We start from the raw sequence: 26,294 nt of genomic DNA, 5'->3' as shown, positions 1-26,294 counted from the left end.
AAACATAAAAAAAGGCTATTATTGTAATAATTATATACATATAACGATTGATCAAGTTTTTTTTTTATTTATCATCGTTTGGGTATCAGTGATGGTATCGCACCATGATTTAGGTTTCGCACATTTTGGAGTTACTATCGTGACAGTATCGTTTCATAAAAACAAATCCGTACGCTGTTACGTATTACATTTTCGTTTATATATACACGCAACACAAAAGTATCGTTGAACTTTGTTAATACATAAATTTGATTCTTGATTAAAAGGATAATAATTGAGTTTTTTAATATACCAGTGATCGGAATGTCGGTCAAACATATTTTAAGAATGACAGGAATATAACTCTTAAAACATTCTTCTTACATTATTGAAATTATAAATAAAAGTAAAGATTTTGAGAGCCACAACGTTCTTTTTTTAAATTAAAAATATTGAATAAGAACAAATTGATTTTACAAAATGTTTTATAAATTTTCAGAAAAAAATCTGGGGTCCGTACGATACCTATTTTCATTTAATCAAAGCACTTCACTGACGCCGTTTTCGACGCGCATGTGCGAAAGAAAACACTTTTCCTTTCTGGCAACGCAGCTCACCACCTGTTACACAATAAAATTTGAATTGCGACGGTTAGTCCTATTAACTTGTAATCATATAATTAGACATAAAAGATACTTGTTGAAAAATGAGTGATTCTGGAGACAATGTTAAATATAAGTGGACATCGGAGGGCACCGCATTACTTATATCAGTTTGGTCGGATAAACAAGTTCAGGAACAATTTGAATGCAGTTCAAAACCACAGCTTATTTGGGAAAGCGTTGCACGTTATATGAAGAAAAAGAGACACGAGGTTTCTAATGAATAATGCCTATCTCGGATGAAACAGGTTCTTGTGTGTTACCGTGAAGCTAACAGAACTGATAATCGAACAACTGTAAAACGCAAAATGAATCAATTTATGAACTATTAGTTTATTGACATTTTCAGAAATGTTACATGCATCGTTGTGAAATGTTTTCTAACGATGCCATACACAAATGTCGCCGTATAGCTGTAATAAAATCATGAAATAGCAAAAATATTTAATTCTTCGTTATAATGGACCACAATGCATTAGAAATCCAGGACAAAGCAGTGTTAATAAATTCGTCACGATAACACCAATGTAAACTTGTTATAAAAAATATGAATAAATTTACAATTAAAATCACTTAAGCGTGTTTATTTTTCATTTCTATATGTTCCATTTTGTTAAATATTTAGTCGTAAGGTATCAATTTTGAAGTACTTCAGATTATACATAAAGATGCTATATTTAAGAGTAAGGTTCATTAACGACTCCAGCGAATATCGATATTTCGTTAAAATATATGCATTCCTGTCACAAAATTGTTGACGCTAATAATTAATACAATATGAAGATTGGATTAACTTATGAACGTATGTAATGTAACATATATGTATACTGCCGGTGGAAAATTTCCACCACTTTTCCTTTTTTTAATAATATGTATTCCCATCTCGCTAAGGTATTGCAGAGAGAATGAGGGAACGTGTCGCCTAATTACCTAGTTACTCTTTGGCCGTCACTAATCATTCATTACTGGACTATGACCTTAACCTTTTATACTCGGAATGTCATTAATTTTACTTACCGAAATCAGCAGTGCGGGATAACCCAACTTTATTTTTCCTTCGTCTCGATTCTAGTTATGTTCGAGAAAATGTTGATTATATTTCTAAATCGCGATGAATGATTCCATATATGTATAATTTATTGTTCAGACACAATGCATACAGTTTTTATACTTTAGGCTCGTTGATATGACCAGTAAACAATGAGACGAAATTAACTATTTTTCCTTCGTGCTTTGTCGTTTTTACGATACTATAGAAAAATGGATGTGTAACAGCGAAATCCACAGGAAAGGTCAAACACAATTTCATCATAATAGTACCTGGAACAAATTACAGTATATGTATAAATCACCATGCACAGTGAGTGTATCGCATGTACGGGAATTCGGAACAAATTCTAACTTCCATCCAAACTAATCAATTTTCAGACTTTTCGGACCCTTAATATTGTTCAACAGTCCCGTGCAATCGAAAATTTTCAACTTTTTTAATGCTTTTAATGGAGTTAGAAGGGATGTGTAAACTTTAATCGAATGTTTATGAAATAATAATGTATTACCCTTTTTCCCCTTTGCTTCGATTAATGCGTTTATTCTTTTTAAAATGTTATGTATACATCGTTTGATTATATTTTTTTATATATTCGCCATTTTGTCAAATATCTACGATCTTTTCCTTCAGAATACTTCAGATTGACGACTGTTAACTGTAGTATTCGGTAACGAATATATGTATAAGTGTTTTAAGTAAATTCGATGAATAGTTAACGCATTTTTGTAAAATGCATACAAGTATATTGATAACTTGTAAATATTAAGAAATTATAATTATATATAATAAGAGTTGGCTATAAGAAATATAAAATGAAAGAAAAATGTTACTGTTTTAAACAGTTTCCTTTAAGTAAACATAATTGATAATTTGTTAATATAATTTAATTGTGTAATTTATTCATATAAATTATTAACAAATTACCATATGTAATTTAATTGTTCTTAAAATCTCATCACTCCAGCAAAAAGCGAAATTGTGTCATGTTTAATTGCAAAGTAAAAAGGTTTGTCAATTTTGAAAACTAAGGGTGGCTCTGTTGGAACTGGGGCACAGCAGTACACGACGAACATACCTAAAAATAAATATATGTATACATGTCGATATCTGCTATTAAATACTTCAGTATCAAATTAATTGAATATCAACGATAGTATCGGTATCGATTCTGAGCTGGCAGACAGGTTATACATACTACACGTAAATACAATTACTGGCTCTGTTACGTGCCGCCATATTTGAAAGTTATAACTGCGTTTTACGGGAACATTTTGTTTTACAAGATTTCGGATTTCGGATTTCGGATTTCTATGAATTTTTTTTCTTTTTACTGCTTGGAATTCGGGAGAAATGTTTGATAACTTTTGGAAATCTCGTAAATCTCGATATACATACCAAAGACTGGACATATTATTTACTTTTCTATCTACATACTATGTTTTACATTTGCACATAATTCTTAAATACGAATTGTAAATTTCTTCATTATTTATAAAAAAAACACAACAAGGAAAGCATTATAAAATGTATTATACTATATCAAATATCACATATCCCATATCATTTTAGTCGTCTTGTTAATATGTATTCCGCGACTCTCGATAATTTCGAGAATCCGGAGAGACCATTGTCAGACCTAATTAATTTTTATCTTTCATTTTCTTCCGTTCCATTAATCTATTTTCTTATCAATGATCATGCACATCTTCTTAACGTGCCGAATGAAATGCAATAGAAGCATAACAACATTTATAACATGAAAAAATATATTTATTCAAATCGGTTGAATCGATCGAGCAACTTATATTATAATTAGCAAAGATTGGCAAGATAATGTGTACGAGATGTGTATTGTTGTCTCGAATTTAATTTCTAGAATTGTAGACGTAGAAAGAGAAAAGGGAGATATTGTTTAATGTAGGAAATCTCTTTCAATTTAATCGTAGAATATTATTTAGGATTGAGTTTGATTGCGGTTCTTTTTATATATGTAACATGAGAAAAAAAGACATCAAGATATCACAGTTGCTAAAAACAAAGATACATGGTCATGCTTAACGAACAAAAGGAATGGTCGATTGATGCGGAACTCGATGGGCTTCGGCGGTGACCAAGCGCTGGAAAGAGGCCTTACACCAACACCTGCCACAAGCAATTAACAGTGAATTACAACGGTTCAGCCACAAACACGAAATTCGTCGGAAAACAATTATACCTATTATGTACATGTATTTCTACCGAAGATACTAATCATGGTACAAAGTAAACGCGATAACAGTTAATACAAGAAATTTAACCATATGAAACCGAGAAAAGGAAAAATAGTTAATAACTTCCTAACGAAGCCTCGGTCAACAAATTGGTATTCTTGATTTTCGTCATATTTTTACCTCTAGAATTTCCCATTAAAATTTTTCCTATAAGTGGCCGACACGCCCTGTATACAATATGTATAATATAATACATGTAAAGACAAATGATATGGGATATTAGCAGCAGCAAATCAGACATAAGCGAGCATTTCGAAGCATTTACACACTCATACATGTCCAGAAAAAATTAAATAATAATAATGAAATAATAAATAATTGTTCAGTTTTCTTCTCTGCACACTTTAAAAGTAAAAGAACATCATAAATTAAGCAAAATATTAGTTCAACTAATAATGAATGTGTTCGTTAAATTATTATCATTGTAATTTTGAAAGCGAATGATGCACAGGAATAATTAATTAACATAGAATTAAAAAGCTTGAACAATGATTGAAAACTTGACAGTTTTGTCATATTTTAAAACAACACTATGCTTAACTTTCACCCGAATTCTGCAAAAAGAAACGGTTATTGACTCACCAGTGGCAGCAGCAGCTTCACTACCTTCTTCGTTCACTTCGATAAAAGCCTTTTGTATAACTTTGCTCACAACCAAATTATCATTAGCAATGCCGGAAAAATTAGCACGCGCAGTGAACATATCGGTTAAACCCAACTAAATACAATACAAATTAAGAGCATATCAAAAAGTACTTATTTTTATATAGTTACATTATTATAATACAACATACCTTTTGTAGAACATTGTTCAGCTCTATTTTGCTTTCGATTTTAAATTTTGGCAAACGTAATTGCACATCGCCTTTAAATCCTTCGTTCAAGACATCGGCAATATTTATATTTTGTAACTTCTTTTCAACCTCCGATAAACCATTAATTTCATTTGGAAGAATTATGACCATACTCAATTCATTTCCCTATAAAATTCGTTTCTTTATCTTTCTATCTTAACAATTTTTTTCTTTCTGCCATATACATATGTAATAAGGAAAGTTGGTTTTAAACGTTATCGATTCGCTGAAAAAATTACCTGGTATGGTATTTCAATAAATTTCGCGTTCAAATGTGGGAGTTCCCCATACTTATAGGAACCTTGTCTGTACATGGTAGGAACATTTTTCACTGTATTCTCATTAACGTGGAATGGCATATCCTTAGTATGCTCGGAATTAAATTTATTTTTCCACTGCCCCTTGAAGTATACTGCATTAACAAGTACTAATGCTGTCATATCATTAAGATCATCTGTTTAAAAAAAGCATACTCAATAAATTTCAAGTTTTTTCATTTATTCCTGTAAAATGTTTATTAATTGCAAACTAGAATTCATTACATTTAGTCATTTTCTTTTCTCTGTAGTATAATAATATTGTATACATAGAAAACATAGTATAAATACTTATAAATCTAAAAAAATTAATATGTAAATTTACTAACCAGAGGTAACAATGTTCTTGATGCGATCATTTGTATTTTCCTGAACCCATGTGTTAACTATGTTTGCAGCTTCTTGAGATTTAGAAAAGTTTACTGCTCGAGTAATAGAACGAAAGTAATTTTCTGTTAATTGTTGATAATTTGGTTCTATAGAAAATTTGTTTGCTACAAAGACTTTATTTGCAAGATTAAGTTTATTTTCCTTGACATTCTATAATAAAACATATACACTGATATGATATAATATAAAATTAAATTTAGTTGCGCATACATAAATAAAATAAAACATAAATTTAAAGCAAAAAAAGAAATTCATAGTTACATCGAGAGTATCGATAAGTGCTTGATAACCAGATGTACCAAGACTATCTGGAGATGGCAGATCGAGAACTCTTTTAAACTGGTTTTCTGTTTCTCCACGAGCACCATATGCAGCCATAGCAAGAACAATAGCTGCACTAAGAGGAGACATTATAAAATTGCCTGGATTCTCTTCTAACGCAGCCTGAAAAATAATTCTATTTTATAACTTGTACACTTTTAATAATTTCGATTAATGAATGAATAATTATTTGACTTGAGATCTTTCCATATTGCTATTACGTTCTCTTACCTGAAATAATGACAATGAAAATTGATTTGTGCCTTGTGAAACAGCAGATAGCGCTTCGTTGCAAGCCGCTTTTGTTGCCATTGCTATTGAAATATAGCACACTACCAAAAGATGATTTCCTTTAATTGAAACAAATTCGCGTATAAATTCTACGTGAAAATAATTAATTTTCTTTCGACAAAAAGTTATAATAATTATTAAGGTAAATGTTTACTTTAGTGGCCCTTTCCTAATTTTGTTTATTTTTTAGCTTTTTAACTTTTTTCAAAAAAGGCCATATTTTAGCCCCGATGTGTTTCGAAAAAACACGGCAAGCGGCGATCGTTTGCAGTGGGACGCGCCTACGGCACACGTACATAAGTACATAAGTACTTACTTACTTACTTACAAGCGGAGTGAATGTTTAGTACCAACAATGTTTACAAATATCTGGAAAACTGATGCCGAGCGAAAATTATTGTTCAGACAAATGATGTTCACAATCTCGTCATCTATAACATACTTGAAAATCGTCAGGATCACTCTACGCATACACTGCAGTTTCTTTCAATTTTAAGTCCTTTTTTGTCAAACAAAATGCAAAAACGCATTACTTTTTCACTTTCCCCTAATCTATATTTCTTTATAAAAATCAGATGTAGGTTTTTATGAAAAATTCGAAAAAAAATAAACAGATTTAGAGCAAAGCCACTAACGTAAATATTTACTACAAATGCTTATATTGTAAATTTTGTTATAATAAACAAAGATGTGAATGACAAAGGATTTGGTTTAAAACTATCTACATATTTACATTTGCCCAAATAGTTTCGTTTGGTATTGTATGTGGCCGGTTCTACATGACGTATGTAAATCATAATCGGCAGTCTCTGTATCCTTTTAAGAGTATCGTTTTACATATCACATAGAATCCATAGTAGATAAACATTTTGTTGGTGTTTTGCAAACGAGAGTTTGCAGAAATATCTTGAAATTGTTAAGTTTCTAGGAACGAGAATTTTAAATCTTCGATAGAACACGGGACGTTTCTCTGTTTTTTTCTTTTTGCCATTTTGATTATTTTAGCGAATCTACATACATATGAAAGCAGCACTCACGCCTTTCTGTATTTCCGTCCACATGTTCAACTCTCGAATATATGAATTAACCGATTCACTGTAATGTGTACAAGCTTTCATATTTACACTACAGCAAATCGATCATTGGCTACATCTCAACTGTTTTACGGTCTTACGTAATACAACATACATACGTGTACACGATAAAATTATTGATTCGGTAAATTTTCACGACATTCAGTTTTATCAATGATTGAAACGACAACCGTATTACGTATAATAACATGAAGTACGATTAAATTAAGTAATAACAAAATCATACCGGAATTCAAATTTTTTTTGGGGTGGGAAAAATCTCGGAAACTAAGGGCGATCAACATTAAATGGACAAAGGAAATTACGTTAGACTATGTTCTTGTGCGCGTACAACTAGAGTTACACGTATTTACATGTACATTTAGAATTATAAGTTTACTGTTCAGTATTAATAAAGTATAGTGTTTATTTATGTATACCACGACCACGTGCTAGGCAAATCTCGGCAATTAACAAGTTTGTACACCATTTGATACCATTTAACTCGATGTATGTACTCGAAGTACGTGGTTTTTTCGCGACCTTTGTAGTCGTCGCGTTCTCCGGCCCTTGTGCGGCAGGGCCTTAAGGACTGGCACATTACAAGGTGAACGGGTCAGCGATACAAGCTGTATCGCCAAATAGAATTACCATATAATCTTGTACAGAAAAATTTCTCTTCAAACGTATAAGAAAAGAAAATTTGACAAAAAAGTACAAGTGAACATGATACAAATCCATTAAACAGTAATGGTATCACTTGGCAGACCACTCGACTTACACAAGTTCTTGGATCGTTATGTACATACTTATCGTATTATATCGGCAAATATTAACTACGTTATTAATTATTTTACAAACAACGATCAATCATATATGTACGTAAACAGCCGAACATAAGATATTTTTCGTTTCTCCATTTATCAATGAAGATAATTAGTGAATAACACGCGTCTTTGCGTTTTACTTTTTTCACGACCTCAATATGCACAGGTACCTTTTTATCGACTATAATCGGACTTGCTCGAAATACTAGAATTCTTTCATGTTACGGATGTCCGTTCGACTTTCTTGAGCCTGGCTCAAGTCCGTAATGCCGAGTACCAACACATCCCTACTTACAATTAGTATGCAACACCCCATACATAGTTTCAAACTTCAAGGTCCTCGGGTTCATTGTTGGCGAAAGGTTAAAATACCGAAGGACGAATACGTGAAATCATTAACGAATACCGAGACAGAATATTAATGTATAAATAAAAGCAAATTGTAAATTCTAATCGATTTATTTTACTTTAAACCAAATATGTTTATAATAAACAAAGATATAATTTACCTCTTGTTATTTTTGTTGCGTCTTATGACGCGATCAAATGGAAATACCAAGAAAGGGTATTCATTTCTAATGCATACAATACATTATAGAATTTTTTTCTTTCTCAATACAGTTGTATTTTTCAACTATTTCTGTTTGTTAACCCAAGCTTTCGGTTTACTTTAGTGCCAAAAGTTACGATTGCTTTAAAATATATCGGAAAAGAAAAATTTACGATCAAAATGTTCAATACATATGTACTAATTATGAGAAAGTTGAAATTTCAATGTAAATTAACAATTGTTACAAAGAATTTCTAGCCAAAGAAAATTCAATAAGTTTCACAATCCGTTCAGTTGTCAAAAGTAAATGGCGTACTATTTAATTTTAAACAGAAGCTACGATCCGGTCCGGTTTATCATTAACCTGTCATTATAGCATATACATAGCCATATACAACACACGAATTACTCACGTGTACACATGTGTACTGTCTGGTTCTGTCCTTTCTACACGTTAATCTTCTTTGAAAGTTAAACGTAGACTGTAAGAAGAAAATACCGATTCAATATAAAAGCACGAGAAACAGCACCAGGAAAGTTTCAATAGTAGAAAGAACGAACCTACCAAAGATTGTAACGAATGAACGAACCAATCATCACGAAGCGCGTATTCTATTCACTGCATGGTCATATTTGTTGATCTTTGGTTAACGAAAGTTACGAATCATTCGATAGAAACAGAACGATGTTAGCGATATCGATGTTATCCAATAATTATCTTACTTTTTCCTATTCTTCACGGAAGAAATAAAAAATGTAAAAAGAAAATTTAATCTGATACATTATAAAAGTTTTTTCTTAATTGCAAAAACACTACATTATTAATTAAAAGTTCCAGAATCGTTGGTGGAATAGATCGGTTAAAATATACATATGATTATAGTTTCGTAGCGACTTGGGGAAACAACAAATACCACGGAAGAACATGCGTCAAAACATTTCGGGCATAAATTTTTTGCCGTAAATATGGTATCGATTATTTTATCAATTACTTCTGTTGTTTATCATTTAACCTATTTAACAGATTTCTGCTGTCGGATTTTGTTGAGAGTTTTCCGTTCTATGCTCACAATGGTAACAGTAATCTGTCCATTGTATGCAAATACTATTCGTAAAGGATTAAATTCTACATATGTATTTCACGGCGAACTGATTTCTTAGGAATACACGTTAAATGCGCCCAATTCTCCTTTGTGCAAACTTTTAACTGTTGAGCAACCACATCGCTAGATGGAGCGAGGATACAGACACGCTTTTTTTTTTCGTTCCTCAGGATTCATTCAGATGTTACACAATGAGACCATGCTCTTTGGCTTTTTCTTCCTTCTGATTTTACTAAAATTTAGTTTTATTTTTAGAAATAATTAAACAACCTAACAACATCGATAGAACTTTTTTCTCCCATTTTTTCGATTGTTCCGCCGAACAATTAAAACAGCTTTAATTAATAACCAGTGAATAGCGAGACATAAGTAAGTTTTACGATTGGTAAGAAACGAAACATGACAAATCCATAAATACCTATAATGGTTGGCGAAATAACGCAACAATTTCCTGCACGGCTCGGCTTACACCCGGAAACTATTTTCAATTCTCAAAACTGATGACGTAAAACTCTAAAATATCTTGCTTATCGTGTGATCTGTACCAAGCCTGTTCATTCGTGTCATAATTTCAGTGCACACGTAAGTACTTTGAGAATATACAAAATCGATTTTTCAAACACGAAGCTTCGAGTGAACAAATTTTATTCCATATTTTCGACATACTCTTTCGCATATAATCACTCCATTCTTGCATCGTATAATTTATATTTCTGATATGTTTGGTAACAATAATATTTAATAATCGATATTTTTCGCAGCTTGCATATTCATTAAAAAAATAAAGAATCATTATATCTTATGTTATTATACATATACATATAATATACATAGATAATATTACAAAAATATGTTAAAAAGTATAAATCTTACCTTCTGAAAACTAACTGTTTAACGGCCCCACACTTCAATCGTATGTATACATATGTATAACGAACGCGGCAAGTTGGAAACTGATAGCGAATGTGCTGACCATACGTATTGACAGGCTACGGGACGATAAGATTATACACGTCAGGGCTCGTTCTCAAAATTGTAACTGTAGACTGTAGTTCTCTTTCACTCTCTGCCATGCGTTCTCAATTTCTCATACGCTACTGCTACTTCAATCCCGGGGTTTCCCCCTTTCTCTGTTCCGACACTTGTATAAGCTTCCTAGATGGCACCACCGATCCACTCCTCGTACATACACAGGCACAGATGCAGGAAGAAAACCATTACATATGTATATCTGTAACAAAAAGGAACAAAATGTTATGTTCATAAATTTTTTTGTTTATTTAAAGAGATATGTTTTTCTATTTAAAAATATAGATTATAATTTAAGTTTATTTGATCTCTAATTATTTATTAAGAAAAATTCAAACACATTCGAAACTTTTAAAATGTTAAATTCATTTTCAGTTTTACTACACTCGTTGCAGCGAGAGAAAATAACAACGCGTAATTCATTATTTATTTAGTTAGATAATTTTGCATTTTTATAACTATAGTTATATCGCTTTGATACAGTTTATTCGAAATATATTTATGCTTTCTCAAAGTATCTAGGATCGATGGTTATATCGCGAAAAGCTGTATTTCTGTCGCAACATTTCTCATTGTCAGGATTTTTTTGACAAAGATCACAACCACACGTTGGTTGACGACGTGGTTCTTGAAATCCACTCGTAGGTGGGCAAGGTGGTGGTTTCGATTTCATCTCGCAACAACAGGGTGCACACGGATCCTATAAATATTTTTCGATAGAAGCATTTTGTTATTGACGAATTTAAAAATAATAAATATGCTGGAATAAAAATTTCGAGAAGTCAACATAAGATTAAAGAGAGCTAGCTCTGTTTGTGCTTCTGCTATCCTGCAGGTTGTCGAGAACCAAGAAGAGAATGAGAACCAAATGGGCAAAGATACGATAACGATAATCCCTCAGTAGTGACCTTGAAGCTATCTACTGTTCTACCTGCATTTTAATGACGCAACAAGATTTAACGGTTGGACAAATTTCACTAGGAGATGTGTATGGTATTTTTTTTTTATCCGCAGTATCAGCGTCGTCTAAACCTTTGTCCAATGATTTTTTACTCTCTTCAATTTTCTCTTCGGTTTTCTTCTTTTTCGGAGGACATGCTGATTTAATTTGATTGATATTCCAATTAATCCCAGAATTTACTAAACAAATAATAAATAACCTGAGAAATTTCGGAATGCAATTCGTTTCTACTTGGTTATAAAATAATAACTATTGTTTACCACAACCAAAAAGTTTACCCAATGTAGACCTGCATGGACCATCATCGGTCATAATTTACGTTTTAATTTTTCAATATGATATTTTACAACTATTAAAACGATCTTATCTATAATTTCGGGAATTTTTTGAATAATTTAGATGGTTCTATTGTAAATACGAGTAACTGACATTACAAATAAATTTAGGTTAACTTAAACATGTATATTATGTACTAGATGTTCAATCGTTATTTATAAATATGTTCATAATTGTTCGGATATACATTCGTATATATGTACATATAGGATGGCATATGGCATATGGCATATGGCATATGGCATATGGCATAAACATCTAGCTCGTTCCATGAGATCACGCGCAGAAGAAGGCGGGTGAATGAACCTCGTACGAAAATCCTAGATATGTTTAGGCGTGCTCGCCGAGAGATGCCGTTGTGTGGCGAAATTCTCTGCAATATTAAAAATATGAAAATTTCAATGTCACACGGTTTTTTATTATTTTTGTAGGATTAAAAAATTTGTAAATAATTCAAGTAACCGTTATTAAAATAAAAAATCGATCATTGGTAATTTTGTTCAGGTAAATCAGCTTGCGCGTCTAACTTGATTTTGTCCAATCAAAAGTCGAAGGTTGCTTAGCATTTGTATAGTATCGAGAAATGTTTTGCAACCGGTGTAATATGGACTATGGAGTATACGTATGTATGAAGGTATATGAGAAACGATTGAAAATGCCTAAGAATGCTGAATTGACGTATAGAATAAATGTTAAGATTTGAATAAATAAGTATATATGCATATTTTGTTACATTCGATATATTATCACGTATTCAGTAGCGGTATAAAAGCATGCGTCTCGTTTCGACTGACAGTACATTAGTATATATATTGATTATGTAGCGCGTGTTAGGTTATGCGGTAACCGCCTTACATTTTGACGTTTTCTTTTTCACGTCTGAATAAATTGTTGGTAGTTCTGTTTGAGATAATAATCTTTGTTTTCGATTTACGTCTGCATTTTTTTCATCAACATTTTTATAGTACTTTAAATACGCAAAAATGTCTTTCAATTTACAAAAACATGTTCAGTCTCTGTTTAAACGAAATTTTTCACGTAATTTCATTGATTCTATACATATTAAAGATAATAATTCGCGACAATTTAATCAAGCATCCAGCACATGCTTTTTACATTCTAAGACAAATACATCCATCTCGGAATCTATTAGGTAAGTAAGAATCTGAAAAATTTCATGTTAATTAAGAGCCATAAATGTATACATAAATTGAGAAATATAAAAACGGAAATATGTTACTACTTAGTTTTGAATACATTACACGAGTATCCGAAATTATCAGCGTCTAATAGAAACACACCTAATAATATGTATAGTAACGATAGTTGATTGTTCTCTTTATGGCAACGAGGCATATACAAATTTACGAAATGTTTATTAAAATTTTACACTTCTGTACTATAAATAAATAAATACTTGTACATATATTAAATACATGCTTCTTATAAATTATAAGTTAATGTCGAAAAATGTTATTAATGTTATATTGTATGCATATGCCTACATAGTATATTTATTGAAACTAATCGAATAAATATATTTTCAAGTAGAAAAGTCATGAGAATGGTAAATATTAACATATTTATTTCTGTTATGCTAAAAGTCATAATGATAATGAAGGTAATAAAGGTTGTCGTATTGTAATTATTTGCAATTAGAATTATCGATGTACGCCGATAACAGTACAAATATAAAGAAAGAAGTAAAGATTTACATACGTAGGTGTAGTATCGGTGCACGTATCTGATCGAAAATATTTTCTAACTTTCTTATCGTAGAAATTATAGGTTACGAACATCTTCATACTTCCACAACATATTACTTTAATTTATGTGTACTTGTTCGGAATTTTGATATTTATATCATCGATTAAACAAAACTCTTAGATTTACTTTATTCATCGACTCTCATTCAATTATTTAGTAAAATGAAACGTAAAGATTTTCAAAAATCATTTAGATATCGGTGTAGGTTCGTTATGCTTGGAGTTTCGGTAAACAAATATTTTCTATAAATTTTTATCTATTCGTTTGAAGCTAAATTAAATACGTAAATCCACTAACCTGTCACAAATCCTTAAATTTGTTGAAATTAAACGTATTCTAGATAATGCACGGACAGTGGGACAATATTGTTTTTTATATTTTTGTTTGAACAATCATATCGATGAAATTTTGTTTGGTCTCGTCAGGTTTGCAATGTATTATCGTTTGTGTTCCTCGATGCGTTATCGCTTTTAAAATCACTGTAATGGATGCACTTATTGTTGAGCCCGATTCTTCTTTATCGCTCTATGGTTTTATATTTTATGGTCTTGTAAATTTGTTTCATATTTATTGTATATACATATGTATATGTTAGATACAGAACAAGATAAGGCAAAAATAACCACGCTGAAAATTGTTCTCAGGGTTGGCCGAACACCCAAGTTTTATTAAAAAGTTCCGAGATAAATAGAAAAAGGGAAATAAGGGAATAATATTGTATACTGGGATACAATGTAAGAATAGATTAGCAATATTTACATTTAGTCCGTTTATGAGAATCGTGTTTATTATCTGAAATTACTTCGAAGGTAATTTTCACTGATAACGTTATTTTTTTGATCGCAGCAAGTAATGCGTGTAAATATGCGTATCGTACCTTTTCCAGTGCGCGAGGGTCATTCTTCGCTATTTCTGATACAGAATCGTTTGCCAGAGATTCTTTTGACAAAGTATCTTCTTCGAACGTGGACATGTTACGAAGTATAACTAAACGTGTTGGCAGATAAACAAAACCACGTCATGTAAAAGCATTTTATCATTTACGTGACAATTGACTGACTATAGTAACCGTTCCATGACTGACTATGTACGTTGACATGTGCTTTCTATGTATACGCGATGCAACACAAAAAAACTGACAGAGTACAAAAGTATTGTACGCTTTATTTGTACAATCTTTACGATATCTATAACTATATATAGTTTAAAAATACACGAATTATTATAATAACCATTGATTATAACACCCCACAGAATCGATCGCACGCTAATTCATTTTGAACGTAATGTTGCTTGGATCGCACTGTTAGGCGAACTTTGCTAGTTAACCTTATGCCAGGGCAAAAATGTTTGCTTCATTCTATAATAATTATAATGATTTATATTGATCTTTATTTTGGTCAACCAAAATTTTCTTTTCTTTTTTTCTGCCCTCTCTTAAAAATGTTTGCCCATCGCTGCTTTGGACCAAGAGCGAAATAAATCTACCTAGGCGTTTTTTGAATTTGTTACGTCGAGCATTATCTATCGAGTACATGCATATTTTTCTTTTATGAAGCAATAAGAAGCAAGCTACGTAATACATAATACATAGAGTTCGATAATAGGTACGCTTCAACTACGACCTTGCTGTCAAATTCTTCATTGTTGTTATTGCGTAAATATACAGGATAAATCACACAAGGTAGTCACACACAGGCTGCTTTTTTCGAAGAAATAAAATGTAGTCAAGAGATTTGTCAAGAGAATGTAGTCAGGATAAACGTGACTGTTCCACGTTTATCCTGAGAATACTGTAATTTCCGAAAATGAATTCAACGACCGTTCTATTTTCTGATTAACGAGCATTATTAAAACTTTCATTCTTCAGATTAACGAAAGCTGCCGCGAGAACATTGTATTACATTCCTCATTCCACATTCGTGACGAACAAAGATGAAAGTCGGGAATTGATGGCTGTGTGGCCAGACATTGTTCGGGATCTCACAGACGCTGGTCGTAATTTAGACATACCGGACGTTACAAAATGGACAGCGAAGGTATTCTTTCTATAAATTGAAAATTATCACGTAAAAGTTTATTTATACCCACGTAACGAGCAAACTGAACAACTACTGTGTCGATAATATTTTTCTTCATTATACATGCAAAACTCGACGCTGAATGCACTTTGCTCGATTGCATAGTCGTTTGAAAAAAAAGAAAACTAATTTTAATTAATGGGATTGGTGAAAGAGCACGATATTCTTTTTCACTTGCCACATGCAATGTTTATACGATTTATTACCTAAACAAAAACATATGTAGAATGTTTAAAACTTATGGAACAAATATGCAAATTCTCTGCATAAAAATTTCAATGTTCGTTCAACTTCGGATGCTCTGTGATTAATCCTTTCTTATGTTTTTCTAATTGTTTATTCTAATAGTGTAACGCGTGAGAAAAAAGATTGTTTCTTGCTAGAAAAATAAAATTATTTAATAATAAATGTTAATCAAGTGTATGGTGCTTTCCCATTTTTAGGTATTGCAATATAATGTTCCTACAGGGAAAAAAAATAGAGCATTAGCGGTTGTACATGCATACAAACTATTGGCTTCTCAACATCAGTTGACGGACGAAAATTTACGTTTAGCACGAATATTAGGCTGGTGCACAGAGTTGGTATGTAATTTTTCATTATATTTTACATTGTTTTCAAGAATAATTTCAATTTAATTAATATGATAAGGTTGGAAGAAGAAGGTTGGCTAGAAAATGAACAAGAGAGAGGTGGTGAATTTGTCTCGATAAACGCTATCATGTTATTAACAAAAAAATATATGGTACCCGCGGAGAAAAATTTTAACGAGCGATTCTAGAGGCCAAAATAGGACGAAAATCAAGAATACCAATTTGTTGATCGAAACTTCGTTAGGAAGTTATTAAAAAAATTATTAATTAAATTTCTCCACCTACGCGAATTTTTTTCTCGAAAATGAGTAGGATTTCGGGGGTATGTCTATTCACCAAAAATGATTGTAACTGACCCCCGCAGCCAAAAATATTTTTTCCAGAACGATTTGAAACTTTTTTTCCCCCCCCCCCGTGAAAATTCTCCGCTCGAAACGTTAATAACTTTTTAACGAAGCCTCCATCAACAAATTGGTATTTTTCATTTTCGTTTCCATATAAAATACTCGAGAAATATTCTATTACAGTTACAAGCATTCTTCCTAGTAAATGATGATATTCAAGATCAATCAAAAACTCGTCGCAATCAACCATGCTGGTACTTACATGGTGAGATTGGATTGACAGCTGTTAATGATGGCATGTTGTTGTCAGCTTGTTTATATCAACTTTTGAGATTACATTTTAAATCGAAAGATTATTATGTAAATCTTCTAGAACTATACCAAGAGGTGAGCAGCAAATTTCTCTACCATTGAAATGTTTTAATGACAGTTATTTCTATATTTTAATATCTTCTATTCCGTATATTAATAGAAATTTTTAACTATCTTCGTTCGAATCATTTAGCCAAAATTTCAATTACAATTTTTTCTCTATAGATTTTTTAATGGAAGGACACTATGTTTTCCATATACATGTATTTCTGGTGAAATTTATCTCGTATAATAGACTCTTGATTACAGACTACATTAAAAACGGCATATGGCCAGTGTCTGGATATATTATCAACAAACTTTGGGAAAAAACCAAATTTAGATCTCTTTACAATGGACAGATACAATTCGATTGTTAAATACAAAACATCTTACTATACGTTTATACTACCAGTTACATCTGCCATGTATCATGTATGTGCAATTTATTATATAACTTTAATACGTAATTTATAAATTTGCATGTACATGCTTTTTAAAAAAAACGTTTAAACTTTTTCAATTCTTGTTACGTAATATGATTGACGTAATTAATAGGCTGGTATAAAAGATCCAGAGATGTATAGACAAGCAAAAACCATTTTATACGAAATGGGTCACTTTTTTCAAGTTCAAGATGATTATTTAGATTGTTACGGTGACCCAGAAACTACTGGTAAATATGGTACAGATATAGAAACAGGAAAATGTACGTGGCTTGTCGTTGTAGCCTTGCAACGCGCTACACAAAAACAAAGGAACATTTTAGAGGTAAATGTGTGTTATCGATAAGATTTTAATTTCTTTATCGAGTCAGTTTAAATATTAATAATTTTTGCTAACACGCAGGAATGTTATGGCGTCTCGGATATAGAAAAAGTGAATCGTGTTAAACAACTTTTTGACGAGATAGGTTTACCAAATACCTATTCTATTTATGAAGAAGAAACGTACAATTTATTGCACACGCACATACAACAGATATCGCGTGGACTTCCCCATGAACTCTTCCTAAAATTATTAGAAAAAATATACCGCAGAGTAGCTTAATACGATTAACTACATAATTTAAATAGACTGATTCATTTCTAACTTTGACAAAACATACTTATGACGTGCTTCCTTTATTCTATAAAGTTATATATTTCACATATGTTAGGAATTTATTCATCAAGGATAAAACGAACCAATAGTAAATGCATTTCTTTTCTAATAACTCTATGAATATATACCGTTAAATCGACAAAATTCGTTCTAACATACGTAACGTCAATAATGATTTAAGCAAACAATGTATTAATAAATCTTAATTTCATATTAAGAAAGTAGGATGATATTTTATACAGTATACACATATTACATATACATATATATATATATTCATAAAATTTTATTTTTTCTTTCCAGAAATATTTGTATAAATTTTATATTCATATTTATATGTTTGAAGGATTAAAAAAACAATTAAATAAATCTTTTAATTTAATTCCCTAACGTTTAATTTTTCTTTTACGTCCACCTGGTTGATTTCTCTTTATATTTCTTTGAATTTTTGAACGCATAATTTGTTTTAATTTCTGTCGGAGATTGCTAAAATTTTCACCCGATTCAACTCCTTCGGAGAAAAATTTTATTGCCTCTGAAATTTTGAAAACATTAATATTTGTTATATTACCTCTTATCGCAATTTATTAATGGTATAATGAATATACCATTAAACCGTGTATCATTGATGTCAAAGAAAAAATTATTTGTCTCTTTAAGCATTTGATCGGCTGTACATTCAATCTTTTTTTCCGCTTCTTTATTCTCCTTCTCATCGTCAGAAGAGTCATACTTGAATGGATTTTTTCTATCAAAACTAAATTGAAATTTTTTTTCTTTTCTGGAGTCTATGGTGGACATGTTATATTCCGGTTCTTCTAAAAGTATAGAAAACATATAACAATAGCAGTTATTATAAATGTTTTTTAGGTATTTTAGGTATTATAAATTTAAATAGTTATTATAAAATAAAATTTCACCGTTTTCGTTGGTTTCTTCTTTCGGACACGTTTTTAGTAAACTAAACTGGCCTCGTTCTTTCAAACTTTTTGTTAATGATCCTGATACTGAAAAGTATACATCTTTTGATACTTCTGTCTGTGAATTTTCAACAGTATTTTCATTGTTCTTGGCTCTTTTTTTCTTTTTAACATTTTTAGTATCAACTTCCGACTTTTCTGCAATAATTTCATATTCTTTATGATCGCTTTTTGTAGGATCGTATCTTATCATTTGTTTTCTGAAAAGGTTTTTTTAGCATAAAAGTTAGACGCAATAGTATTACTACAGTGTGTTACTGGACGAGTGATACCATCGGGTAGTCGGTGATTTTCACACGCGGGTGAACACATTTACAAATTCGATTTTCTCGCAAACGAAACTTGAAACGGAAAAATGTTATTCCTTTTTTTTCGACTTATTTTCGTACATAGAATCACCCTCTGTCCGATAGTACCACCCGTTCGGTAACACCCTCTACATATATCTGTTGTATATTATTTGAATATATACTTGGGAAACTTTAAATCCTTGTTCATTTCTTTGCTTTTCGAAGCAGTCTGAATCGGTACTCCTAAAATATTTTCTAAAATATCCATTTGCCATTCTTTTTCCTTTTGTAAATCAGACTCATCATTATTTTCTGTTATATTATTTTTATCTAATACATGATCATCTTCCATGAAATGTTTGTCAATTTTAAACCTTTCGTCGTTTCCTAAAGTAATAATTTCTTTACGAGGCTACAATTAATAAGCAATTAATACAGACTATTATAGTTGGAAATTTGAAAAAGAATAAATTTATCTTACAACCTTTTCTGTAATGTCAAATTTACTATCATCCCAAAACGATTCATCATTGTCTCTATCATCATCATCATCATCATCATCATCATCATCATCATCATCATCATCATCGTCGTTGAACAAACTATGCTTCTGGTTTCGTAATTTTTTTTTAATTTTAGGTTGATCCACTTTATCGATATCTTCATCAAATATTATTTTATTATGATTTGACTTATTATCCTGTACAAATAAATATAGAAATATGTCACGTTGAGTAAAAGCAAAGAAAGTTTCACGATATTAAAAATAGAATATCTACCAAATTCTTTAATGCATTTTGCACCATCAATTCTTTAGTCCTAAATGCTTCTTTCTTTTGCTTCAATGATTCTAGCCGCTTTTTTTCCGAGTCATTAATACCATTTGTTTTAACTTCTTTATATTTTACAGTATTCATCATTTTGGTTTTCTTAATCAAAGTTTTAGGTTATATTTTTTATCATAGAGTACTCCCATCCCATCCCATCGGTGTGTGTGGCTCGGCGGCCAGATCGCGCAGAATCAAGTGTATCGAGAACGACAATAGTAACGATGAATTTGCTATAGTTCGTAACGAAGCGGTGGCCACCGGGTGGGGAAAGCAGACGCATGCTATTGCACCGATTGCACCGATTGCACCGATTGCACCGATTGCACCGATTGCACCGATTGCACCGATTGCACGGGCTGCCTGCCTGCCTGCCTGCCTGTAACTTGGTGTAACTTTGCGTAACTTTGGGGAATCGAGAAAGAAGACGAGTTTTAGTCTTTCGTTGCCGCTCTCGAGACAGTTGGATGATTCGACCTCGCATCAATCCTCATACGATTTCGAGCTTTCCACTGCCAGTTTTGGAATAGAGGAGTCGGAAGCAGAAGGTAAGTAAGTAAGTATGTACGTCCGCGTCCTCTTTTCGCGGTTTCATCTCAAACAATTTACACAGGCTACATTCGCCCGCCGCATGGTACAAACGCTAGAAACCCATCACGTTCAACCCGTTGTTGAATGTTTGCCTCTTTTGAATGTAAAGAGAGATAACTATTATTCAAGTATTATTTACACATGTGTTGTTCTTGCAAGATATTTTTATTTTGCTTTCGACGATAACGGTGACATCAATGCAATTTCTTCGGTATTGTTGTCGGTATTTGTTACAATTTTTTTATGTGTCTCTGAACATTTCTTATCATGCATAGCCGCAATCGTTTCATTTTCCACCACGTTTTCCAAGAGCCCGTCTTTCGCTTCCTCTTCATCATTTGTCAAAATACCGCCTGGAAAACGTATATTTTAGAATAGGTAGAATAAAAGGAATCGAAAGTGCCGATACGAATGTAACGTGTACCATGAAACGTGCATGATATTTTATCTTCTGCGTCGATGAAGTAAAAGTATTTATCATTACCAAGAGTTTGAATACTTTGAAATATTTCGGAATTAACATGGAGAAAGCACAGTTTCTTCCTTTCTGCGTTCATATTTTTTGACAACACCTCGATCCCCTGTAACGGAATGGTGCATAAAGGCAGGAAACAGATTATTGTCTGGTTAGGTCTGGGCTAGATTAAACTTTCAAACCCGTGAATTACATCAATAATCTATACAAGTGTCACACAACGCAACAATAATTTTTTTTTGCCTCGATTGTCCAAATGAAATATTTCGTAAATAGTGAAATTACTATGTTTATACCCTTATTGCTGTGTAATCAATATTTCGTATCTTTTCGCAATTGATAACGAACAGTGCGTTATTTCCATCGTATTTTTCAACAATTTCGATGACTGTATTGCAGAAATAGTTCGCAGCAGGGTAAAGAAGCCCATCGTCTGGTTTTAGCATTATATATTTGTTCCCAAGTTGTGTCTAAAAATGTGAACAAAATATGTTTTCGTCGTGTACTTAAAGGGAACAATTATTTCTTTTGTTTATGTACTCGTGAGTTGTATGAAAAAATTATCTTTTTACCTTGCATCGAATTACTTCGATGTTTGGCCTTGCAGTCGCTCGAAGGAGAAAAATTACATTAAATAGGGCACCGGTCAAAAGTCCTATTTCCACGCTGCAAACAATACTAACTAAGAATGTAACTATCGCTGCAACCGAATCCTTTTCTGTAATAAACAATGAAAGAGAATTTTTTCCGTCCGGGGTCCGGGGTCCGGGGTCCGGGGTCCGTGGACCGTGGACCACTGTAAAGGCTTACAAGCATTTTAACACCTTTAACCGTCGAGCGAAAATTGTGTATGTATTGTATTAATTGTATTAAGTATGACGACACCTACTGCATCCATTCCAGAGTAGTTTTACTATCTTCAAATCAACCATGAAGACAACTGCGCTTATCAATACAGCTGCAAGCGTAGCGCGTGGAATGTAATAAAAGTACGGCGTCAAAAAACTTAACGCCAATAACGACATAATACCTGGAACGTTCAATCTCCTTAGTCGAGAACTTTATTATAGACAAAATATCATATTATATTTGCTTTTAAATACACCGAACTAATTTTGTTTAATTTTCAATTTAGATGGTACGAAAATACAGAACGTGTACACCTGTTTCAAACAAAAGACGAGCAGAAAACCTCACATTTATTGAAAATGTTTCAAAAAAATTCATTAAGAAGCTTCGTTAACAAGTTATTAACGTTTAAAGTTGCTATCTATCACGCGCACGCAGCTGTTACTAAATTGCCGTTCTACAGTCAGAACTTTAAACGTTAATAACCTTTTAACGAAGCCGCCTCGATCGACAAATTGTTATTCTTGATTTTCGTCTTATTTTCGCCTCTAGAATCTCCCATTAATGTTTTCCCCCGAGTATTAATGTGTATTTAATGTATTAATCCACGGTAAATATTTGTAAGGTTGAAATGGAAATATTACCAACATATATGCCAGCCATAGGTGTTCGAACACCGCTGGCGGAAACTACGGCACTTCTAGTGAACGCTCCGGTACTTGGCATAGCTGAAAAGAAGCTTCCAAGTATATTGCACAAGCCGAGTGTTAGCATCTCCTGCGTAGCATTTAGGGTTTTACCGCTCGCTAAAAACAGAGACAGTTGTTCGTTTCTTGATACACCAGAAGAATTCGGAAATTTCAGACTTGTATTCAAAGCACAATAACAAACACATGAACCCAACGACAAGGGAAAATGTTAAACCTTCTAAATGTAACTTTTCGATAGATTTATTCATTTGTTATAGCGTAATATGAACAAAGGCCTCTGTAATAGCTATACTTTTTACCAAATGCTTTGGCGATAGCTATGTTCGCTAACACCGACACGAGAGGCAATACGATTATCCCAGCCCCATAATGATAACACATATCTACGAAAGTGTAAGTTTCATTTCCCGCCTGAGACGAAAATGGCGGCAAAGACAGCTTCGGAAGTCCCGATTCTATTCTTCCTTTAAAGTGAAATAGACGAATATTAATGTATAGTCAAAATACGATGTATTGTAATAATATAGAGATAGAGATAGATATGGTTTTCGCGCAAAGTAAAAAAAGTTGCTTAAAATATTGAAAAACCACGGCAGATTGATCATCGTGTGAAACTTGGACAAGTTAAACCTACTATCGTAATGCTTCGATGATAAAATAAGGGCTCGTAAAAATATACCTGAAAGAATAAATGGAGTCGATCCTGATTTCTTTAGGTAGAAAGCTATCGTGGAGGTTATCAGAATAACCAAAGCATTGCGACCAATAGAACAAAACCACAAGATCTTCTTTAAAACGACCATTTTCTCATTTTTGTTCCTTTTGTTTTTCGCAAAACAACAATCCGTATCTTTTAGTTTCTGCGAATATTAACACATTTCCCATCTATTTTCGTTGCTAGTACGATAACTGGACAAACTTACTCTGAACGTGAGAAGGAAAGCGATGCTGCAAAGGCCAAGAGTCAGGTCCGGTATACGAACGTCTTGAACGTTCTTAACTATTTTTATTAGATCGCCAGCGACGTTGGACGCTCGAAATTTCAATCCTAATAGTCCTTGCAGTTGAGCCACGATTATAATAATCGAAGTAGCTGAAGTAAAACCCGATGTAACGGGTATGGATATAAAGTCCACTAAGAATCCTGCATAAACGAGTTCAACCTTTTCATTTACATTGCATCTCGAGACAAAAATGAACAACTACGGTAGAAGCTCGATCATCCGAACTAGTCGGGGGTCAAGTTATACTCTAATAAAATACTTGCAACGATTCGTCCCATAAACAATGCTGTTTTTTTTATTTTATAATTTATCACAAGTCGTATATTTCACTCAAATATGGCAACATATCTCCTTTAAGAGAAATTGTAAATTATTATTTCCAAAACAACATTGTTTAGGAAGAAATCTGATACAAACTAAAGATTAATGTAATCGTTTAAAGAGAATTTCTATTCTTTTTTTAATGTTTGTCGATACAAGCCTAAACGTAGTACACCCATCAGTAACTCTACACATCCAACCAGAAATGTAAATAGCACGATAAAGTCCACTGGCATGTTCCTAGTATATTCTAAAGTTAAGAGCGACATCAGGGACGAGGGTCCGATCGAAACTTCTTTAATAGATCCAAAAATAAGATATACAAAGGCGCCCATGAAGCAAGAATAGAGACCATACTGAAACGAACGCGTACAAGAGGAATCGTTAAGAGTTGATGCGACGTAACATTTCAGAGAAAATTAAATGAGTTTTTCGGGTGAATTTATGACACGCGAAAAAAAAAAAAAAACTTTAGCGTTTTAAAGTCAACGTTTACGCTTCTCTTCTGATAGCTATCATAATGGCAACGCAGAGGCATAACGAGGTATACATACAACGAAAATATATATTTAATATTTCTATGCGCAAGTTCGCCAGCTCTCAGGGCTCTCTACCCCCTCCACAAGAACTACTAGAGTAACGCAATGAAAATAATAAACGAAGAAAGAAATACTTAAGAATGTTCAAGATCCGAATGACATACCTGTGCCGTTAAGCCTGCGAGTGCAGCGTACGCGATACTTTGTGGAATTAAAGTTAATCCTAGAGAAATTCCAGCAACCAAATCCGAAATAGCATCCAACTGGGTATACTTTGGCAACCAACTTAATACAGTTACATACTTCGCTATTGAGAAATTCCGTTTATTTTGTTCTTTCGTCGACGATGAGCGTTCCTCCAACGAAACAGAATTCTTCGTAGACACTGACATACCTTTGAAATTGAATACAGTGTTTTAGACAAACAATCACGATACGTCCTCGATGATGTTAACCAAAATTACGGAAACAATTAGTACCGTCGAGCACGTGAAACTATATCGCGCACTGATATCAACACGTTGCCGTACTATATCCATGTACTGCAACACACAAATGCGGTTCTATCCGCCTATCAACATATTTTCACGGGCTCGAAATCGTTATCGCTTGATCGTGTCTCCTCCCAAAGCTCGGAGCAAACGTTTGGCGCCAGCAACAGAGAACGCTCAATCACTGGAATTCGTTGCTATCAAACTGCACCTCCGCAAACGTTTAATGGTGTTAAATAAACGAAATTGCATCGAACGTTTCAAGATATGTTTGTTTTTCCAGGTAGCGATGGATTTGAAGCACTTCGGATCAGATTGAACGTGATTGTACGAAGCTGGAACATTGATCAACGACAATTAAAATCAATGTACGATATTACGTAATATACATAATTAACAATGAAACGTACCATTTTCATCTGTTATTAATATTAACTGTTTATTGTATAAATAAATAACGTGACCGTGGTAAAAAGTGAATGAGGAAATTGACAGTTTCCCACGAAGATGATAAATATAATAAGACGAAAGAGAGCAATAAAAATATGACCTCGAATACGACAGTCTCCGGACAGCGTAAGAATTTCGTGTTGCTCAACAAGTTTTGAACAGACAGTAAATAAATACAGAGTATCTTAATCCGTGCAAAGAAATATTGTGAGGTAGCAGTGCGCAATGCGTCGTAACACGTTGACATTAAATTATTGTTCCCTGATTCTTTACGCTTCTCGCATTAATCTCCACTGTATCCAGACATAATTTATATGACATAAGTAAATACTTGATGCACGTCGACCTATTTAATAAGATTTCTAGTTAAAGACAGAGCAACATTATACGTGAGAGATTAATCATTACCCAAGGCCTCGCCTTGTTTCGTCATCTTTATTTAAATATCAACAAGGATCGCACGTGGAATGAATATACGTAGACGACAACAGCATTTTTCGTAAATCATCGTCA

At 32.7% G+C, this 26,294-nt stretch overlaps 5 protein-coding genes across 13 annotated transcripts; 1 reads left to right on the top strand and 4 right to left on the bottom strand.

Annotated features, from left to right (window-relative positions):
- Positions 1-1,657: 1,657 nt before the first annotated feature.
- Positions 1,658-10,786, bottom strand: LOC122402912 (antitrypsin-like). 6 transcript variants are annotated; one of them, XM_043406095.1, is made up of 10 exons: positions 10,107-10,210; positions 9,151-9,319; positions 8,999-9,067; positions 6,076-6,194; positions 5,785-5,967; positions 5,463-5,673; positions 5,056-5,270; positions 4,757-4,942; positions 4,545-4,680; positions 1,658-1,961 (listed from the first exon to the last, which is right to left on the bottom strand). In XM_043406095.1, exons 3-10 carry the CDS (start codon positions 9,006-9,008, stop codon positions 1,807-1,809), a joined length of 1,215 nt encoding a protein of 404 aa, XP_043262030.1. In that variant the 5' UTR covers positions 9,009-9,067; positions 9,151-9,319; positions 10,107-10,210; the 3' UTR covers positions 1,658-1,806. The 6 variants fall into 6 exon arrangements, with proteins under 6 accessions (XP_043262030.1, XP_043262031.1, XP_043262034.1 ...); XM_043406097.1 differs by lacking the exon at positions 1,658-1,961 and adding an exon at positions 2,466-2,767 and having other exon boundaries at positions 10,107-10,209; XM_043406098.1 differs by lacking the exon at positions 1,658-1,961 and adding an exon at positions 2,818-3,834 and having other exon boundaries at positions 10,107-10,209.
- On the top strand, positions 10,210-18,436 carry LOC122402911 (farnesyl pyrophosphate synthase). 3 transcript variants are annotated; one of them, XM_043406093.1, is made up of 7 exons: positions 10,210-10,270; positions 15,652-15,820; positions 16,306-16,446; positions 16,983-17,186; positions 17,421-17,585; positions 17,709-17,921; positions 18,000-18,436. In XM_043406093.1, exons 2-7 carry the CDS (start codon positions 15,734-15,736, stop codon positions 18,198-18,200), a joined length of 1,011 nt encoding a protein of 336 aa, XP_043262028.1. In that variant the 5' UTR covers positions 10,210-10,270; positions 15,652-15,733; the 3' UTR covers positions 18,201-18,436. The 3 variants fall into 3 exon arrangements, with proteins under 3 accessions (XP_043262028.1, XP_043262026.1, XP_043262029.1); XM_043406091.1 differs by lacking the exon at positions 10,210-10,270 and adding an exon at positions 12,827-13,167; XM_043406094.1 differs by lacking the exon at positions 10,210-10,270 and adding an exon at positions 14,750-14,774 and having other exon boundaries at positions 15,696-15,820.
- LOC122402913 lies at positions 11,217-12,077 on the bottom strand. The gene is made up of 3 exons (XM_043406101.1): positions 11,939-12,077; positions 11,649-11,857; positions 11,217-11,417 (listed from the first exon to the last, which is right to left on the bottom strand). Exons 1-3 carry the CDS (start codon positions 11,988-11,990, stop codon positions 11,217-11,219), a joined length of 462 nt encoding a protein of 153 aa, XP_043262036.1. The 5' UTR covers positions 11,991-12,077.
- Positions 18,437-18,640: 204 nt separating the features above from the next.
- Positions 18,641-20,544, bottom strand: LOC122402910 (probable RNA-binding protein CG14230). Of its 2 annotated transcripts, XM_043406090.1 has the most exons (7): positions 20,304-20,544; positions 20,114-20,224; positions 20,009-20,074; positions 19,707-19,936; positions 19,175-19,434; positions 18,863-19,072; positions 18,641-18,789 (listed from the first exon to the last, which is right to left on the bottom strand). In XM_043406090.1, exons 1-7 carry the CDS (start codon positions 20,442-20,444, stop codon positions 18,641-18,643), a joined length of 1,167 nt encoding a protein of 388 aa, XP_043262025.1. In that variant the 5' UTR covers positions 20,445-20,544. The 2 variants fall into 2 exon arrangements, with proteins under 2 accessions (XP_043262025.1, XP_043262024.1); XM_043406089.1 differs by having other exon boundaries at positions 20,009-20,224.
- Positions 20,545-21,107: 563 nt separating this feature from the next.
- On the bottom strand, positions 21,108-25,787 carry LOC122402906 (sodium-independent sulfate anion transporter-like). The gene is made up of 11 exons (XM_043406070.1): positions 25,005-25,787; positions 24,462-24,657; positions 23,900-24,120; positions 23,656-23,836; positions 23,276-23,440; positions 22,911-23,072; positions 22,307-22,447; positions 21,990-22,135; positions 21,714-21,887; positions 21,367-21,523; positions 21,108-21,295 (listed from the first exon to the last, which is right to left on the bottom strand). Exons 1-11 carry the CDS (start codon positions 25,230-25,232, stop codon positions 21,108-21,110), a joined length of 1,959 nt encoding a protein of 652 aa, XP_043262005.1. The 5' UTR covers positions 25,233-25,787.
- Positions 25,788-26,294: the final 507 nt, after the last annotated feature.

The sequence above is a fragment of the Colletes gigas genome, unplaced genomic scaffold (genome assembly GCF_013123115.1).
Source record: "Colletes gigas isolate AHSC1104 unplaced genomic scaffold, ASM1312311v1 Colletes_gigas_Sc00041, whole genome shotgun sequence".
NCBI classification, from domain to species: domain Eukaryota; kingdom Metazoa; phylum Arthropoda; class Insecta; order Hymenoptera; family Colletidae; genus Colletes; species Colletes gigas.
The sequence above is the reverse complement of the archived record's forward strand: the minus strand, read 5'-3'. Positions and strand labels throughout refer to the sequence as shown.

Bases quoted from the DNA above. Each gene is read 5' to 3' on its own strand.
- LOC122402912 (XM_043406096.1), bottom strand. The intron at 5,968-6,075 runs GTAAGAGAACGT...ATTATTTTTCAG, and splicing joins TTTCATTGTCATTATTTCAG to GCTGCGTTAGAAGAGAATCC. The intron at 4,943-5,055 runs GTAATTTTTTCA...CGAATTTTATAG, and splicing joins TTATTGAAATACCATACCAG to GGAAATGAATTGAGTATGGT.
- LOC122402913 (XM_043406101.1), bottom strand. From the start codon at position 11,990: ATGACCGATGATGGTCCATGCAGGTCTACATTGGGTAAACTTTTTGGT. The intron at 11,858-11,938 runs GTAAACAATAGT...TTATTTGTTTAG, and splicing joins GGGTAAACTTTTTGGTTGTG to TAAATTCTGGGATTAATTGG. The intron at 11,418-11,648 runs GTAGAACAGTAG...AAATATTTATAG, and splicing joins GTTGCGTCATTAAAATGCAG to GATCCGTGTGCACCCTGTTG.
- LOC122402911 (XM_043406091.1), top strand. From the start codon at position 12,998: ATGTCTTTCAATTTACAAAAACATGTTCAGTCTCTGTTTAAACGAAAT. The intron at 13,168-15,651 runs GTAAGTAAGAAT...TTCATTCTTCAG, and splicing joins TCCATCTCGGAATCTATTAG to ATTAACGAAAGCTGCCGCGA. The intron at 17,922-17,999 runs GTAAATGTGTGT...GCTAACACGCAG, and splicing joins AACAAAGGAACATTTTAGAG to GAATGTTATGGCGTCTCGGA.
- LOC122402910 (XM_043406089.1), bottom strand. From the start codon at position 20,444: ATGATGAATACTGTAAAATATAAAGAAGTTAAAACAAATGGTATTAAT. The intron at 19,937-20,008 runs GTTGTAAGATAA...TATTAATTGTAG, and splicing joins AATTTGACATTACAGAAAAG to CCTCGTAAAGAAATTATTAC. The intron at 19,073-19,174 runs GTGAAATTTTAT...CTATACTTTTAG, and splicing joins AGAAGAAACCAACGAAAACG to AAGAACCGGAATATAACATG.
- LOC122402906 (XM_043406070.1), bottom strand. From the start codon at position 25,232: ATGTCAGTGTCTACGAAGAATTCTGTTTCGTTGGAGGAACGCTCATCG. The intron at 22,136-22,306 runs GTAGGTGTCGTC...TGTTTATTACAG, and splicing joins ACTACTCTGGAATGGATGCA to AAAAGGATTCGGTTGCAGCG. The intron at 21,524-21,713 runs GTATAAACATAG...ATTCCGTTACAG, and splicing joins TTGATTACACAGCAATAAGG to GGGATCGAGGTGTTGTCAAA.